The sequence below is a fragment of the Pimephales promelas genome, chromosome 6 (genome assembly GCF_988280905.1).
Source record: "Pimephales promelas chromosome 6, fPimPro1.hap1.1, whole genome shotgun sequence".
NCBI lineage: Eukaryota > Metazoa > Chordata > Actinopteri > Cypriniformes > Leuciscidae > Pimephales > Pimephales promelas.
The window spans coordinates 37,944,103-37,963,288 of NC_142774.1; the positions used below are offsets into that span (position 1 = coordinate 37,944,103).

The 19,186-nt window shown below is 35.4% G+C and overlaps 1 protein-coding gene across 2 annotated transcripts in view; it reads left to right on the forward strand.

The window, feature by feature from the left end:
• pard3ba (par-3 family cell polarity regulator beta a) overlaps positions 1-19,186 on the forward strand; it is a 178,028-nt gene that overhangs the window by 55,646 nt on the left and 103,196 nt on the right. For both annotated transcript variants that reach the window (XM_039648339.2, XM_039648340.2), the window contains exons 4-7: positions 121-221; positions 8,412-8,503; positions 15,640-15,726; positions 18,268-18,393. In XM_039648339.2, coding sequence (XP_039504273.2) covers positions 121-221; positions 8,412-8,503; positions 15,640-15,726; positions 18,268-18,393 — 406 coding nt within the window. The remainder of the gene's footprint in view (positions 1-120; positions 222-8,411; positions 8,504-15,639; positions 15,727-18,267; positions 18,394-19,186) is intronic.

Consider the following 19,186-nt stretch of genomic DNA (forward strand, 5'->3'; position numbering starts at 1 on the left):
TGTTATCGCCACAGTGCTTTTTTAAAGGTCTGGGACTGTTATTGTTCTACAATGACCCTAGATTTGCAAATGCAGCTCTATTTTAGATTTCTAACAATATTCTTTGTCTTTTCCCATCAGCCACCCCTCTGTCCGTGCGAAGCAGCAGTGACCCCGCCCTCGCCTCGCACCTGGATGTCGTTTCATTGGACAGTGAGGACAACAGCAGACCCCAGTCAACCGTGAGTAAACACACATCACCTACTCAAGTCCGTTAGGAGTGTCTGGGAAAGCGTAAACTTGGAAAATCAAGGCCAAATTTGTATTGTGCTTCTGGAGGACGCAATGCAAGACTACTTTTCTTTTTGTAGTGCTGGTGGTCTTATGCATTTAACCTGTCCTTGTTTGCAGGAATTTCAGTGTCAGTTTTCAGTTTTCAATGTCAGAGTCAACATTCATGGTCAAGTTTGATCCTTTTAGCTCCGCAACCATTCAACATTGTTTTCAACAGCAAAGCTTTTACTCTCTCTCTATATATCTCTCTTTCATTCCCTTCCTTTGAGGTCATCTATTAACCAGCTCTTTTTGCTCTCACATTTATAGCAGTATTTGCTTTTCAAACAGCACACTTTTTTATCTGAAAGAAATGAATAATTCAAAGTACTTATGTGATATTTATTATGTTACAAATGATTTTATTTCAAATAAATGCATCAAAGAATCCTGAAAATATGCACTGATGATAATAATAATAAATGTTTCTTGAGCAGAAAATCAGCATATTAGAGTGATTTCTGAAGGATCATGTGACACTGAAGACTGGAATAATGATGCTTTGCCATCACAGGGATAAATTACATTTTAAAATGTAAAACAGTTATTTCACTGTAAAAAAATATTGTTGGTTTAACTTAAAAAATTAAGTAACCTGGTTGCCTTAAAATTTTGAGTTGATTGAACTGGAAAAAGTGAGTTATTGATTTAATCATCAGAAACTCGAAATAATAAGTTATCTGAACTAAATAAATTATTTAAGTTGATTTGACAAAAGAAAAAATGTCATAAAAAATCTTGAAAATATTTTTTTTTCACTATATTTCCTTTTTTTACTGTTTTTTCATCAAATAAAGGCAGCCTTGGTGAGCATAGTTAATTATTATATTTTTTTAAAACGTCCAAAGCAGTTTCAGAATGAGTGAACCGCGTTTAGGATTGTTCTGTATGTACTCTCAGTGCTTCAGACTCGCACAGAAAGCCAACGCAGTATATTTTTAATTCTGAGTGTGACATTTTCCTAAATTATACCACTTTCAGTCTCTCAGGAAACTGCTGAGTGTATCAGGACTACATACATAAAACTGTCCAATGTCTCTAAAATATTAGCATCAAACAGGAAAAGAAAGTGTGCGGCTATTGTTAGGGATTCATAAGGTCTGCAAAATTATAGCTCGCGCAAACACTCGCACACATCCGTCCCAGATTGCTCGGAGTGACAGTAATCATTGCAGTGCGCTCCTCAATGACAGGGTGAGGGCGCACTAATGCATCAACCACAGCACTTTTGAGACTGAGAGGATTCATAAATATGTGTGTGTTCTCTTTACACTCAAATAAATATCTGCTTCTGTCAGTGCCACCGTTGCAGATTCCACTTCCTCCTGGAGAACTTTTTCAGCACTCTTGGCGACATTAGTTTCAGATTCCCACAGATTCACAATGTGATTTACATACATGTAAACATGTTCCTGGATCAACATTCCTACCAGCTCCTGCAGTCAGAGGCCATCTCAACACAATGATAAGAATGATTTTTCTTGTGATTGATTGACCAAAAACTCTTGATTGGACCTGAAAAGTCTGAAAATTTGCCTTTGTTTGAAATAACTGTCATAATATCTTTGTTTTCCTGTGTCATTAACTTTAATTACAGTTTAGCTGCACAAAACATCTTGCTATGCTCCTTGATATTGCAAACTACGGTAACACTTTACTTGAAGGGGTGTGCATAAGACTAACATGACACCTTCATAACCATGACGAATGAAGTAGGGTTTATGCATGTTTGTGTGTGACTTTCGCTTAGTTATGACATTTTGAATACAAATATGACATTGTTTAAGATGTTTTTGACATAAACCAATACATCATAACCTGTCAGTATCTTTGTCATGACAACTTGACATTACTAAGACAACACAACCTGTCATAAACATGACATAGCAGATTAATGATCAAACTTAAGAAACCACCTAGCTTTATTGGTTAACATTACATTAAACTGTCCGGTGGTTGGTTTTGACATTGGCTGTCATAAGGCCATTATAACTTTTTAATGACAAATTCAATTAGTACCACTGTAGTTGAGGTCACGAAAAATATTCATGACAGTTATAATGCCTCATGACAGCCAATGTCAAAGCCAACCACATGCCAGTTTAACTTCATTTTATGTCAAGTTGTCATGACAAAGACATCTTAAACAATGTCATATTTGCATTCAAAATGTCATTATTGAGCGAAAGTCAAGTAATGACACTTGTCATAAACATGCATAAAACTTCCTTCATATTCAAGACATATGTCATGTCAGTCTTATGCACACCCCTTCAAGTAAAGTGTTACCCAAACGGCTATTATTTCTTACTATTTTAATTTATTGTCACAATTATAAACATGCTGGTTTGTAGCGGTTTTACCGTTTACTGCGCTTTCTTCTTGTAATTTCCCTAATGAATCAGATATCTCACAAGAAAACCTTGCGTCCGCATTGCAAAATAAGGTGGATGCGTCAGTTTCAAACTGTATCTTAAAATGTACACTACCATTTATTTGCATTTATTTGATCAATAATACTGTAAAACCGCATTATTGTGATATATTATTACAGTTTAAAACAACTGCTTTCTATTTGAATATTTAAAAAACTAAAACATTTTGCAATAGTGTACTTATTTGATCATTAATTTACTTATTTACTTCGTTTTATGGCGGGTTGACCATTTTGCGAGCAAAGTTGGAATTGGCGATGAAGAAAAATCTCACGTTGCATAGAAATATTTCACCTAAAGGACGAGCCCGTGGATATCACACACAATTTGCAAACTTTGTTATGTCTGTGAATGAGTCTCAAACTGCAGTCAGTTATTCCCTAAAAAGTGAAAGCAAACACTGACAAGCTTTTGGCACCTGTTGTTGTTGTTTTGTAGTCTGTTTTAAAAAAGGCATTTCTCTAAAATCAGGGCACAATGCTTGGTAATTAGGAGTGTTATTCCAGATCATATCCCTGAAATCTAAGGGAAATCTCCATGGGTTTATAGCACTGTTGTTCCAGGCTCAATGTTGTTGATTCAGGAGCACGTTGTGCTTGTGTAAAATCAAACCAAACAGAGTAAAACATGTTCCTGGAAGAGCATCTGTTCTTAACCAGACCTGATCAGATTTTAGGATTATGTTTTGAATCTTGAGTAATACCCTTATGAACCTTATTTATTTTAACTAACCTAACTTTAATGATTGCTGAAGAGGAATGTTGTTCCAAAACCATCTGATCCAGGAACAGAATGTCCTACTGGTGTAAATCACATACACACTGCAGTTTCTGATCTAATGGAAGTCCTTTTGGAAAAGACCCTGGAGGAACTCTGGGCTCCACATTCACTTTACAGCAGAGATGGGGAACCCTGAAGCTCCCCCAGACCCTTATCATCCGTCCCAGGAGCTCGAGCTCACAGCAGTCAACGCCACTGAAGCATGCACACCTTTAAATGATTTGAGGAGTTTGTCTGTGCTGGGCTGTGCTCTGCTGACATCTCTGCTGTGTGTACAGGAGAACTGAGGAATTATGAGACGGGGCGGGGATTCTCTGCTTGGTTTTGTCAGTCATGTTTCAGACTGAAGACAAGATGATTATCAGATGTGTTGAGGAGGCTGAACATGGACATGGGATGTGAAAAATGGCCAGTGCACTCATAAACACCTGGGACCTTTAATTGATTCTCATACAATGCTGAGATCTGGGGACACTCTGAAGAATCTGTCATTCAAGTGGCTGTTTTTAATCTTTTCATTTAGGTTTTGTTCTGTTATTCTGTTATTTGTTTGTTGGTTTGTGAGGAAGAAAGAAACAAACAAGGAAAGAACATTTTTATTTATTTTGTTCGTTCATTTATTCATCCATTTGATTAATTGGTTAGTTCCTTCCTTCCTTCCTTCCTCCCTTCCTTCCTTCCTTCCTTCCGCCTTTCTTCCGCCTTCCTTCCTCCCTTCCTCCTTCCTTCCTTCCTTCCGCCTTCCTTCCTTCCTTCCTTCCTTCCTTCCTTCCTTCCTTCCTTCCTTCCTTCCTTCCGCCTTCCTTCCTTCCTTCCGCTTTCTTTCCTTCCGCCTTCCTTCCTTCCTTCCGCCTTCCTTCCTTCCTTCCTTCCTTCCTTCCGCCTTCCTTCCTTCCTTTCTTCCGCCTTCCTTCCTTCCTTCCTTCCACCTTCCTTCCTTCCGCCTTCCTTCCTTCCTTTCTTCTGCCTTTCCGCCTTCCTTCCTTCCGCCTTCCTTCCTTTCTTCCGCCTTCCTTCCTTCCTTTCTTCAGCCTTCCTTCCTTTCTTCCGCCTTCCTTCCTTCCTTCCACCTTCCTTCCTTCCTTTCTTCCGCCTTCCTTCCTTCCGCCTTCCTTCCTTCCTTCCACCTTTCTTCCTTCCACCTTCCTTCCTTCCTTCCTTCCTTCCTTCCTTCCTTCCTTCCTTCCTTCCTTCCTTCCTTCCTTCCACCTTCTTTCCTTCCGCCTTCCTTCCTTCCTTCTGCCTTCCTCCCTTCCTTCCTTCCGCCTTCCTTCTGCCTTCCTTCCACTTTTCTTCCTTCTTTCCTTCCTTCCTTCCTTCCTTCCGCCTTCCTTCCACTTTCCTTCCTTCTTTCCTTCCTTCATTCCTTCCGCCTTCCTTCCTTCCTTCCTTCCGTTCATTCATTTGTGGTTCGTTTCCACTGAGTGGAACGGTACGGTACAGTACGGTTCCGGTCGGTAAACCATGATCTGGCTTGCGTTTCCACCAATCCACTTGTTGATAAGAAAGGAGGAAAGAGCCACATATGGAAATATTTTGGATATTAGCTCATAAAAGCGACTCCGCGCACTACATATGGAAATATTTTGGATATTAGCTCATTAAAGCGATGCGGCGCACCCGTTTTTAGAGGCGCGCAAGTTCATTGTTGCATAGCAACGACAGATACCACGGTAGAGCACCGCTTCTGGAAAGGAGAAAGCGTTGCGAACTGCGCTCTCTACGACGATGAAGTATTAGCAAAGAATTCATTGATTCCTAGTCCTTGCATTAGCTTTATTACTAGATATATTTATGGAGATGACAAATAAAAAGCCGGCTGAAATGCGTCACTGTCGGCATCGGTGAACAGATAATGGGCCAGATCAGAGTCTATTTTTGCTGCACTATTCATGCTTAATTAAAAGTGAAAGCACACTTTTGATGCACAAAAAATAAATATGATTTCACACAAAAAGTGCACAAAATGCACAGATTTTGCATATCTAGTGTGTTTTAACAAGAACTGCAGTAGGCTATGTCAGAAAATAAAATTACCCATTTAAACGTGTTTTTATTCGTGTTTTATAAAAAAAAAAAATGGAAGTCTTTTGAAGATGGAAGAGCAGAGGAGGGGAACAGGAGGAAGAGCAAGGGGAAGAGATAAGATTATCTTGTCCCGGGCCCAGGCAAGACTGTCAACTGGCCTGGGTACAATTCACAACTTTTGACAGTGGTAACGCAAACTGTAACGCTCAGTAGAAACGAGCCATTACTTTGGTCATTTATTTGCTTGTTTTCATTTATTGCCCATTAATTTATTAAGTTTTTGGTTTGTTTATTTCTTTTAGTTGGTTGACTCGAATACCATGGTATTTAGTATGGTACACCAAGGTACTTTAAAAAAATACCATGGTATTAATAAAAGCATGATATTCATTTATTAGTTTTTGTTAGTCTCATTGTATATAAATGCTAAGTTATTATGAAGAGCAGATTGATGATCAGGCTTTCTTGTTAATATCTCAGTCAGCTCTAGATGGATGGATGGATGAGATGAGGTCGTAGAGAAACACATTTGTGATGCAGATCCCCACACAATCTCTTACAAACTTTCTCATTAGGCTTTGACATTTATTCAATCACTGTATTCCCAAGGGTTTACCCAGTACCCACTGCTCATAAGTCTTATGTAAACACAAACAGACTGCGCACCCCGAGAGCCAAGGACACACATACAGTATTTAATATAGACTCTGCTTCCTCGGCTGATGCTTCTGACCATGAATGTTTTACTGTGTTTACTTCAAGCCTATTTAGGTCGTAAACATATCAGAAGAATCCACACATTACAGTCAGTTTTTTTCCTTGTTGTTCTATCAGGAATATAAGTGTTTTTTTTTTTTTTTAAATAATCTGAACACTTTTGAGACTTATTCAAAGTCCATTTAAGGCAAATAGTTTCACCTGGCTGCCCATTGACCATTTTTATCAAGCTTGTATTTTTAAGTTCAGTAATTTCACTTAAATGACAATTAATAGGTAATCTTCATTGCCATTTAAGTGAAATTACTGAACTTAAATATACAAGCTTGATAAAAATGATCATTTTAGAAGAAAATTTCAAATGGCACTTAGAGGCTTTTGCATCTGAACTCTTCATATATACTTATGTAGCCCTCAAACCGTATTCACTTTATAGCCCTTAATCCTGTAATTGTGGACAAATGGGCACAGAGGGCTCAGGTGTAATCCTAATTTTTATTTATTATAAATGTTATATCACTGTCTTTGATAAAGTTTTGTCTATCCATTTTTGTTTTTTTCTTATTTTTTAATGCATTTCCTTCAAAAAGTACCATATTTTCTATGTAAATTATGCTTATTTTTGTATGTTTTATTTTTTAATTTTTTTTAACTACATTCAAATATCATTCCAATAAGTTCTTAGAGCTAAAACCTAAAGATGAAGTGACTTTGCTGTCTTATTTTGGCTTATTTTAGAATGCTCTAAATTACCGTTTTTCCCCTTCATTTCTATGGGAGCCCATTTTTGACCCAAATACAAGATTATGGAGTTTTTTTTTTCACCCACTTGACATTGTAGAATTGAGTCAAAAAAATGTGTGTTCAGGAGGCAAACTTAGGAAAAGTAGCCAAGTCTTGTACCGCTCAGCTCAAGGGAAGTATTTTAAAAAATAAATCAAAACTATTTTGCCCACATTTGTCCAGAATACGGTCATATATATATATATATATATATATATATATATATATATATATATATATATATATATATATATATATATATACGGTAATATATATATATATATATATATATATATATATATATATATATCTATATACATATTAGAGATTTTCAAGTGTTTGCCTATGCACACTATTAGCCTTTTCTATTTACTTTCAGCTTTGTATAATCAAGATTATATTATACATTTTTGTCTGTAAAAAATGGATCTATTGATGTTTATAAAGTTTGAGGTTGCATAATCAGTTGCTACTAATCACTTGATAATAAAAAAACAAATATTTTCCAGCTAATCAGTTACAAGAACCAATATTTTTGCTGTTACAACCACTGATACAGGGTTGATGATAACTATAACTGATATTCTGTTTTAATCATCCAATAACCAGTCACGTGGTCCTTCAAAAATTGGCTGATTTGGTGCTCAAGAGAAACCATTTTTTTTTTATCACCATTGTTCAACATTTTTTTTAATGTTTCTGCTTTCCCTTTTCAGGAAGGTTATGTCAACCAACCATCTCTCCATTAAACTCTCTATATCTCTGTTGCCGTCCTCATGTGAACAGTGTGCACTCAATAAAGATGAGAGATGCACATTAACAATAGGCCCACTGCTTGTGCTGCCCCTGTGGCCCTCAGGAGCATGTGGCCTAGCGGGGGGATAATCGCTCTCTCCTCAGATAATCTAGGTCACTTTTTGTGTGTTTGATGCATCCTGTGAGGAGGGGGGTCCCATGTGTGTTTGTGTGTGTGTGTGTGTGCCTTGAGTGGAGTACAGGGTGCGTTCTGGACCACCATTAGCTACGGCTCCACAGTGAGGAAAGTGGACACTCCCTTTAATGGTGCATCATTTTGTTTTCCTCGTCTTTGTGTATGTTTTCTATTCATTTGCATTTTATCTATTTTGATCACTGACACCAGATTAGATGTTAATCGCTTGAAAAAGGTGAAAGGAAAACAGTGGATGAGATCATACAGACAGAGATAGACGGAAAGGACGCAATTGGGGTTTTTCAATGACAAACTTTTTATTCACTTTGGCGTCCTGCTCAGGAGGGAACATTGAAGCTTGGTGTCGTCGTTTTGGATCCTCTAGAGAAACTGAAGTCACCATACGTGTGTTTTTGTGTTGACAGGGCGTCGGTCATGCAACGACTGTGAAGGGAGGAGCCATGGACAAACCCAAGGTGGACGTCCCAAACTTTAGGACTGGACAAGTCAGCTTAAGGTGAGGGACTTTATGTATTCTTGCACTGCATATAGTGTATGATTGTGTTTCTACATTCATAAGTGAGGGTTGAAATCATATTTATTCAGTGATTAGTATGAGCCCTCTGCCCGGAGATTAATCTGGGTCTTTGTTTTGTGAAAGTTCTTTGTTGTCAGATTAAGGTTGTTGTTTTAGTGTGTGGTTTCCCTGTGGCCCTAATGTGTTTTGGACATGATGTCTTTGCTTACTGTTGGCACATCATTATTATATATTTAATTATTTTATTAATAAAAAATATATATATATATATATATATATATATATCAGTGACATTAATTTGGATCTATTTATTTAATTATAAATGTATATAAACAAATGTATAAATAATATGTATTTAAATATTTAAATATTAATACTCAGTCTTTTCAGTCTCAACATATTTTTTAAATAAAATGATTTACATTTCATTTTGGCATTTTTAAAATGATATATATATATATAAACAAATATATACTGTTAGGGCTGTGCAAAGATTAATTTGGATTAATCACATCCAAAATAAAAGTTTGTGTTTACATAATATATATGTGTGTGCTGTGTATAATTATTTTGTATATAGAAATACATATGCATGCATGTATATATTTAAGAATTATTTGCACATAAATACTTTATATATAAATACATAATCTATATTATATATAAATATTTTATATATGAATAACAATTTTTTTTGAATATATACATGCATGTGTGTGTAATTAAAATAATTATACACTGCACACACAAATATATTATGTAAACACAAACTTTTAACTGGGATGCGATTAATCACAATTAATCTTTGCACAGTCCTATTTTTATATAATTACTTTATACATTTTATATACATATGTATTTAAATAAATATGTATAAATACAAAATAGTTACCTGTTGTATTTGACACGTTTATTTAAATATATTTATTCATATATATATATATATATATATATATATATATATATTTTTTTTTTTTTTATTTGAATGCATTAATATATGCACTGTAATATTTCAGACAAATTCTGTTTCAAGTCAGATTTCATGTCATATGGTTATTCTTTTTTTAACAAACTTTTTAATGCTTATCTAGAAGCAGCTTTTCTTATTGAAATCCTCATCAAGCGGAAATAATGGAAACGACATAACAGATCTTAGTGTGAAAGGTCGACTCTGAGCGTTGAGATTTCAGTAGATGATTTCACTTCAATATGTACGGCAGGACACAGATTCACTATTTCGTTGTAGCACTAGAGCTTATGTGTGTATATCGTCATTAATATGTACACTTGTTGCCATAGTCACAGAATAGGAGACTTGCATCACGTTTTCTCTTATCACGGGTCATGTGACCTCATCTCTTCTCCCTGAGAGAGGGATGAAGTTTATCTCCCGCCTCTCTTCAGTGCCTCTGTCAATCAGCATTACTGATACACACACACACACACACACACACACACACTTTTACAGCTCATTAAACATCGAAGCGGTTTACAGTACCGCATCACCTGAGCTGAAGCCCCTGAGGTCCATCTGGGATTCAATCAAGTTTTAATAAGAGTGCTTATTTAAGTTCTCTGTATTCTGTGAGATAAAATCATTTCCCCTTCCTGCCTAACAGTTATTATTAAACTTTGAGGTTTTAGGTCATCAATATTTTCGGCTGGACATGGACAGTTGCCGACCACAGATAAACCACACAAGTTGGTAAAGTAGCATAAGATGCCATTTCGTTTAAATGAGGATGTGGGGAGCTAGTGTGGATATAGTTACTTACCTACTTACTTATTTACCTACTTACTTACCTATTTACTTACTTACTGACCTACTTGCTTACTTACCTACTGACCTACTTACTTACCTACTTACTTACTTACTTACCTACTTACCTACCTACTTACTTACTTACCTATTTACTTACTTAATGACCTACTTGCTTACTTACCTACTGACCTACTTACTTACTTACCTACTTACTTACCTACCTACTTACTTACTTACTTACCTATTTACTTACTTGCTGACCTACTTGCTTACTTACCTATTGACCTACTTACTTACCTACTTACTTACTTACTTACCTATTTACTTACTTACTGACCTACTTGCTTACTTACCTACTGACCTACTTACACTCTAAAAAATTCTGGGTTGTTTTAACCCAACTTTGGGTCAAATATGGACTAACCCAGCCGTTGGGTTAAATTTTTACATTACATTTTTAACCCAACATTTCGGGTTTGTCCATATTTGACCCAAAATTGGGTTAAAACAACCCAGCATTTTTTAGAGTGTACTTGCCTACTTACTTACTTACTTACTTACCTACTTACCTACCTACTTACTTACTTACTTACCTATTTACTTACTTACTGACCTACTTGCTTACTTACCTACTGACCTACTTACTTACCTACTTACTTACCTACTTACTTACTTACTTACCTACTTACCTACTTACTTACTTACTTACTTACCTACCTATTTACTTACTTACTGACCTACTTACTTACTTACTTACTTACCTACCTACTTACCTACCTACTTACTTACTTACTTACCTACCTACTTACCTACCTACTTACTTACTTACTTACCTATTTACTTACTTACTGACCTACTTGCTTACTTACCTACTGACCTACTTACTTACCTACTTACTTACTTACTTACCTACTACCCACTTACTTACTTTCCTACTTATTTACTTACCTACTTACTTACTTACCTAGTTAGCTACTTACTTACCTACTTACTAACTTACCTACTTACTTACCTACCTACTTACTTACTTACTTACCTACCTACTTACTTACTTACTTACCTACTTAATTACTTACTTACCTACTTACTTACTTTTACACATGATGTGGCCAAGGCCACATAAATAACAGTACCAAAAAGTTCTAGTTTCTTACTTTGAAACCCATCACTAAATGTCCATTTATGTATTTTGTAAGTGTGTAATATAATGTAAGAGTTTATTCAAACTTCAGGAAAAATAAAAAAGACAGTGACAGACAAGTATGGCATTCGTTTCTGAGGCTGTGATTCGAATGTGAAATTGTTCTCTCATTTCTGTTTCATATAATGTATGGAATTGTGGTATGAAAGTATTTGATAAAGTATTTTTCTCTTTTATCTTGAAATTGATCGCATGAATAGAGGAAATGTTTTCCCCTCTCTGACACTTCTCTGTGTGTTTCGCTGTTGTGGTGTGTGAGCAGTAATAAGCTCTGTATCTGTTTGATGAGCTGCTGCCAGTCTCCGTTTTTATTCATGTAAATTCATGGATGCTCCGCGCCACACTGGGCACATGCAAATTGGCAGAGGAGGTTTTTATTTTGGGAATAATGCAAATGAATGGAGCGGAGGTTTTTATTTTTGTGGTAATGTACTCTGTAGATCAAGCTGTGTTGAAGAATGTTTCCACAGTTGTTGGTTGAGTTTGTATTATCATTCAGCAGATGTATCTGGAACTACTAATCTGTAACTACATTATCAGTCACATGATCACATGGTATTAGTCGCATGGTAGTTTATTCTGGCGCCCATCTAAAATTTTGATATAACGCAGAGGAAAAAAGCTAAATGTTTAAGGATATCTGGTTCTGTGCAGAATCAATGTAATTAATTATTAGTTATATACAGAAATTTGACATTAAACTAATCAAAAGTGACAGTAAAGACATTTAAAATGTTACAAAAGATTTCGGTTTCATATAAATGTTGTTCCTTTTAAACATTCTATTCATTTGAGAATCTTGAATTAACAATGCATCATGATTTTTACACATATTTTAAACATTGATAATATTAAGAAATGTTTCTTGAGCACCAAATAAGCATATTAGCCTGATTTCTGTAGGATCTTGTGAGACAAAAATTTGCATTGCCATCATAGGATATATAAATTAAATTACAATAGGAAACAGTTGTTTTAAATTGTAATGATATTTCAAAATATTATTTTTTTCCGTATTTTTGATCAAATAAATGCAGCCTTGTTAAATAAAAAATTCAAAATCATTAAAAAACTCTTAACTTTTAAACTGTGGTGTATATACTATATATATAATGTGATAAAACATTTCAGTTAGTGAATAACTGTGATTGTCTTGCTTGCCTGAATCTTCCAGAAAAGCATTTTTTTGACAAAGATGGAAGAGTTGACATCCTCCTCTCTCTCCTTCTGCTCTCATTCTCTCCTTTCCTCTGTTCTGTCTTTATTGTGATGAGAGATGCAGGTAGGCACCTTTGCCTCCAGCTCTCATCTCAGACACACTGAATGGCAGTGTCTCCACTGGCTTTCGGCTCATTTGTTTGGTCATTAATGTCGTCCCGCAGGACATAAACAGCAAATGGATTTGCTGCGTGTGTCGACAAGAGTACAAAGTGGATGGTGAATACTTTTGCTTTTTTGTTTGTGTGTGGGTTTGAGTAAATGCTCCGACTGCTGTAGGCCAGAAACGTTCTATACCGCAAGTACACTGATGCAGATGCTGGTCCAATGCATCGCAAATGTCCCATTCATATACTCAGCAAGCATGCTTTATTGCATTACCAAACTTCAAGTAGAGGGGGTAAAAGTTTCCTTCAAATGCCTGTGCCATTAAAACTGATAAACGTTTTTTTTTTTTTTTTTTTTAGAGGTTATATGTGTGTTTCCATATGGTCACATAAGCGGCTTTTGCACCGGACGACCATTTTCATAGTTCTATAACTATTGGTGGAAGGTGTATTCACAACGCACGAACTGGGGACGAACTTACCTACTTACTTACCTACTTACTTACTTATCTACCTACTTACTTATTTACTTACTTACCTACTTGCTTATCTACCTACTTACTTATCTACCTACTTACTTATTTACTTACTTACCTACTTGCTTATCTACCTACTTACTTACCTACTTACTTACTTATCTACCTACTTACTTATTTACTTATTTACCTACTTACTTATCTACCTACTTACTTACTTATCTAACTACTTACTTACTTACCTACCTACTTACTTACTTACTTATCTACCTACCTACTTATTTACTTATTTACCTACTTACTTATCTACCTACTTACTTACTTACCTACTTACTTACTTATCTACCTACTTACTTACTTACCTACCTACTTACTTACTTACTTATCTACCTACTTACTTATTTACTTACTTACCTTCTTACTTATCTACGTACTTACTTACTTACTTACCTTACTACTTACTTATCTACCTACTTACTTATTTGCCTACTTACTTATCTACCTACTTACTTATTTACTTACAGTACTTACCTACTTGCTTATCTACCTACTTACTTATCTACCTACTTACTTACTTACCTACTTACTTACTTATCTACCTACTTACTTATTTACTTACATACATACTTACTTATCTACCTACTTACTTATTTACTTACTTACATACTTACTTATCTACCTACTTACTTACCTACTTACTTATATACCTACTTACTTATTTACTTACTTACCTACCTACTTACTTATCTACCTACTTACTTACTTATCTACCTACTTACTTATTTAGTTACCATCCATCTATCCATCCATCCATCCCTACCTACTCACTTATTTACTTACTTACCTAGTTACTTATCTACCTACTTCCTTACCTACTTACCTACCTACTTACCTACCTACTTACTTACTTACCTAATTAATTACTTACTTACCTACTTTCCTACTTACTTGCCTATCTACTTACCTACTTCCTTACCTACTTACCTACCTACTTACTTACTTACTACCTTACTTACCTACTTACTACCTTACTTACCTACTTAATTACTTACGTACCTACTTACTTACTTATATACCTACTTACTTACTTACCTACCTACTTACTTACTTACTTATCTACCTACTTACTTATTTACTTACTTACCTTCTTACTTATCTACGTACTTACTTACTTACTTACCTTACTACTTACTTATCTACCTACTTACTTATTTGCCTACTTACTTATCTACCTACTTACTTATTTACTTACAGTACTTACCTACTTGCTTATCTACCTACTTACTTACTTACCTACCTACTTACTTACTTATCTACCTACTTACTTATTTACTTACATACATACTTACTTATCTACCTACTTACTTATTTACTTACTTACATACTTACTTATCTACCTACTTACTTACCTACTTACTTATATACCTACTTACTTATTTACTTACTTACCTACCTACTTACTTATCTACCTACTTACTTACTTATCTACCTACTTACTTATTTAGTTACCATCCATCCATCTATCCATCCATCCATCCCTACCTACTCACTTATTTACTTACTTACCTAGTTACTTATCTACCTACTTCCTTACCTACTTACCTACCTACTTACCTACCTACTTACTTACTTACCTAATTAATTACTTACTTACCTACTTTCCTACTTACTTGCCTATCTACTTACCTACTTCCTTACCTACTTACCTACCTACTTACTTACTTACTACCTTACTTACCTACTTACTACCTTACTTACCTACTTAATTACTTACTTACCTACTTACTTACTTATCTACCTACTTACGTATTTAGTTACCATTCATCTATCCATCCATCCCACTTACTTATTTACTTACTTACCTACTTACTTACTTACTACCTTACTTACTTACTTGCCTATCTACTTACTTACCTACCTACTTCCTTACCTACTTAGCTACCTACTTACTTACTTACTACCTTACTTACCTACTTACTACCTTACTTACTTAGATTGATTTACTTTACTCTATGTGAAAATTTAGTGTATTATATGTGTACAATGTAAGTGCGGAGTCAGAGTCTGAATGAATGCTACAGTGCAACACACTTTTCAAGAGCTCTCGACCTGAGGAAATAATGCTGGTGACTGAGAGCACTCCATTGATATCCAAGACAGTTCCTACCCTAATGGTTTTTGGGCTTGTCATTTTGACATGTGACTGTTGTTCTGCTAATGTAATTGCATTCCACTGAAAGTTTCCACTTCCAAAATATATTTTTCAGTTTGTTGAAGTCTTTTTATTTTTCTGGCAAGAAACATTTTAAACCACTAACCTCTGGCACCATTGTGTTTTTCTCTAACTGTAGCAGTCTCACACGGACGGTGAAGATTTCTGGAGACCTCGGGCCTCTTGGAATCAAAGTCGTATCATACTGCTCCTCACTGAGTGGAAGGTAAAACACACACACACACACACATTGTGTTGTAAGGTTTTATGGGCACTTTTCATAGACAAAATGATTTTTGTATGTACAAACTGCATATTTGGGGCCAATCCCAATTCTACCCCTTACCCCTTCCCTTTCCCCTAGCTCTACCCCTTCGCCTTCCCCTTGACCCTTGAAACAGAGTGGCAATGCGTAGGGGTGAAAATATTCCCCTAAGAAATGGGACACCACTACGTTAAACGTCATTAAAGTCGTCGCTAGCGCCTACGTCACAGGAGATGCGCCGATGTTTATCACAACTTCCAAGATCCCGTCGACAGCTGCAGTTCAGTCGCGTGGGTTACAGCTATTTTCTTGCGTCTTGTGAAGTTCGCAGGAAACAACGGAGACGACGAAAATATGTTGCGAGATTATCGTTAGCAAACTACAGTAATTTTAGCGATTTTTTTTTTTTTTTTTTTTTTTTTTTTTTTTTTTTTTTACAAACGTTTCTGTGAAGAAACTGACCGTAAATATGAACACAATATTGAATGTAACATAAAGCAAATCATTATTTGTCGTTATAATACTTATTAAAGCCACAAATACTTAAATTTATGGGTCTCCTTTGTCGCTTGGGCAGCCAGGCTGGGTTAGCAGTGACACTTCTCATACCCCTTCGTTTGAAGTGTGCTCCCGAAAAATCTTCGTTTGAAGGGCTATCTGGCCCTTCACCCTAGCCCTCCCCCTCCAACCAAAAGAGAATTGGGACAGCCCTACCCCTTCACGTGGACGCGCAAAACGGAGGGGAAGGGGAAAGTGAAGGGGTAAGGGGTAGAATTGGGATTGGCCCTTAATCACATTACACTGCATTTTTACATTTTTAAAACACTTAGCATGATTTATAAGGAGTGTTTTCCTCATGGGGACCAAAAATTATCCTTGCACAGTTTGTCCCCACAATGTAGGGTTTACCAGGACCAAACACACACACACACACACATACACACATAGACACACTCATGGTGTTTTACACACTTTCATGATAATGGACCCTTATGAGGTGCTTTATTGTAGAAATTCTTTTGTTCGATCCTCAAGCATTGACTCGTAATCAATTAATTACCTGACTTAATTGACTATAGACTAGAAGTAACAGTTTTTAAAGGGATTGAATGCTACAATGCAACACTTTTCAAGAGCTCTCGACCTGAGGAAATGATGCAGGTGATGGAGAGCACTCCATTGAAACCCAAAATCGAGAAATCTGTCCTTGTCATGTGTGATTAAAAACACACTTTTTTTCCTTTGTGGAAATTCTAATGAAGATGTTGCTATTATTAAATTGTTTAGTGTATGTGTTGTATCCTAGTGGTCGACTGGCATATGAATTTAATGTAAAATTCAGATAATATTACATCAATATTGTGTATTGTATTATAAATACTATCATGCGTGCATTACTAAATTTTAGTATTATTAGTCAGCAGTTTCCCATTCATATTCACCCATAATCCCACACACTTTCAGGAAGTAGCTAGGTGAATGGCTCTTTCAGACTGCATGAACAGGTCAAAAGTTAAGTGTTCAGGGCAAGGACACACACGTGCTGCATGACAGGAAGTCCTCCCAGGGTGGACGGTGACATGTTTCCTGTTGTTGGGGCCTGTGCGCCCTGTTGAGCTCCGGATGGAAATAGACCCTCTCTCCGTAGGTGGTCAAACCTGTCCGATGACCTGGTGAACTACTCTTTGGGTTGTGTGAGTCTCAAAGGAAACCCTTAAGGAAGTAACAGCAAATGAAATCCTGGATTTACTTCATTTTCCCAGTAGTAACAGAATTGATCATTGAAATGGTTGTCTAGATAACTCTGTTCTTGAAATATTGCTAATATTGAGAGTCAATTAAGAGAAAGTTCCTGGAATAAGATTCATATTTTTATTAAATAATAAAACAACAGTAAAAAAAAATAAAAAATAAGATGAAACCTTGTTTCTGGTGTTTCACTCCAAATTTTTACTCAATTATTTCCCCCGTGGTAAATACCGGACATGTGTCCAGGAAGATTTAATTTAATTTAATTTAATTTAATTTAATTTAATTTAATTTAATTTAATTTAATTTAATTTAATTTAATTTAATTTAATTTAATTTAATTTAATTTAATTTAATTTAATTTAATTTAATTTTATTTTATTTTATTTTATTTCATTTTATTTCATTTTATTTTTTATTTAAATTTTTATTCTTTTTTTTTAATTTTTATTTTTTTTATTATTTTAATTTTATTTTATTTTATGACAGTACCTTGCTTAATAAATGTCTGGATTTATTTATTGATTTATTTGTTTGTATTGTATTTGTAGTATTGTATTCTATTTTTTTGTGTTTATTTTTGTGTGTTTTGTTTTGTATGTAATGTAATGCTTGACTTATGAGAGCATTTGGGTAACTCAGGAAAGTGCAGAGGTTCCATACGAGTCATTTTCAGTTGTAATTGAGATGCTTAAATCGAACTAATATCTTTTGTCTCAAATTATGCCCTACTGTTTGTGCTTTTGTCATCAGGACTCTGGGTCTGCATATCCGATCCATCGAGGAGAACAGCCGCTCTGAACGAGAGAGGATCTTTCAAGAGGATGAGTGCATTGTGCAGATCAATGACATCGAGTTAATAGACAAGTCCTTCGCTCAGTGAGTGCCTGACTCTTTCATCTGTCACACATTCATTGTTGTCATGTGGATTACTAATCATCCACCCGCTCTCTTTCTCTCTACTGCATTCCCTTCTTCATTATCCATCATTTTGAGTTATTTTCACTTTCACGCAGTTGTTCTCTCTCCTTCTCGCTCATAGCATGCAAACCATCTATCTATCTATCTATCTATCTATCTATCTATCTATCTATCTATCTATCTATCTATCTATCTATCTATCTAATCTATCTAATCTATCTAATCTATCTAATCTATCTAATCTATCTTATCTATCTTATCTATCTTATCTATCTTATCTATCTTATCTATCTTATCTATCTTATCTATCTTATCTATCTTATCTATCTATCTATCTATCTATCTATCTATCTATCTATCTATCTATCTATCTATCGTTTCAGTGCTATAACTTTAACTCAACAAAAGAAAATGGTCTTCTCTTGCCGCAAGAGTGGAATTGCCCTATTAAGTGGCATCAACGGTATTGGACAGTCTTCAAAAGGGTGACAGATTAAACGAAGTGCCACTATTAGAGGAAGAGTTTGAGTAATGGGTATGAGAGTTAAAGGTTTTGAAGTAGAAAAGAAAAAAGACTGCAGTCAAGCAAGTCAATTTTACTTCTCCTTTACTTGTCCTGAACTGAACTCTGAAAAGTTTGCTCAACACATTTAATGCGACATGAATTGTGCCCTCACACATTTACGGTGCGATGATCGCGATTTGAAATTGAGAGTGATTGAAATGTCTCCACGATCTGCCTCTGAAGAAA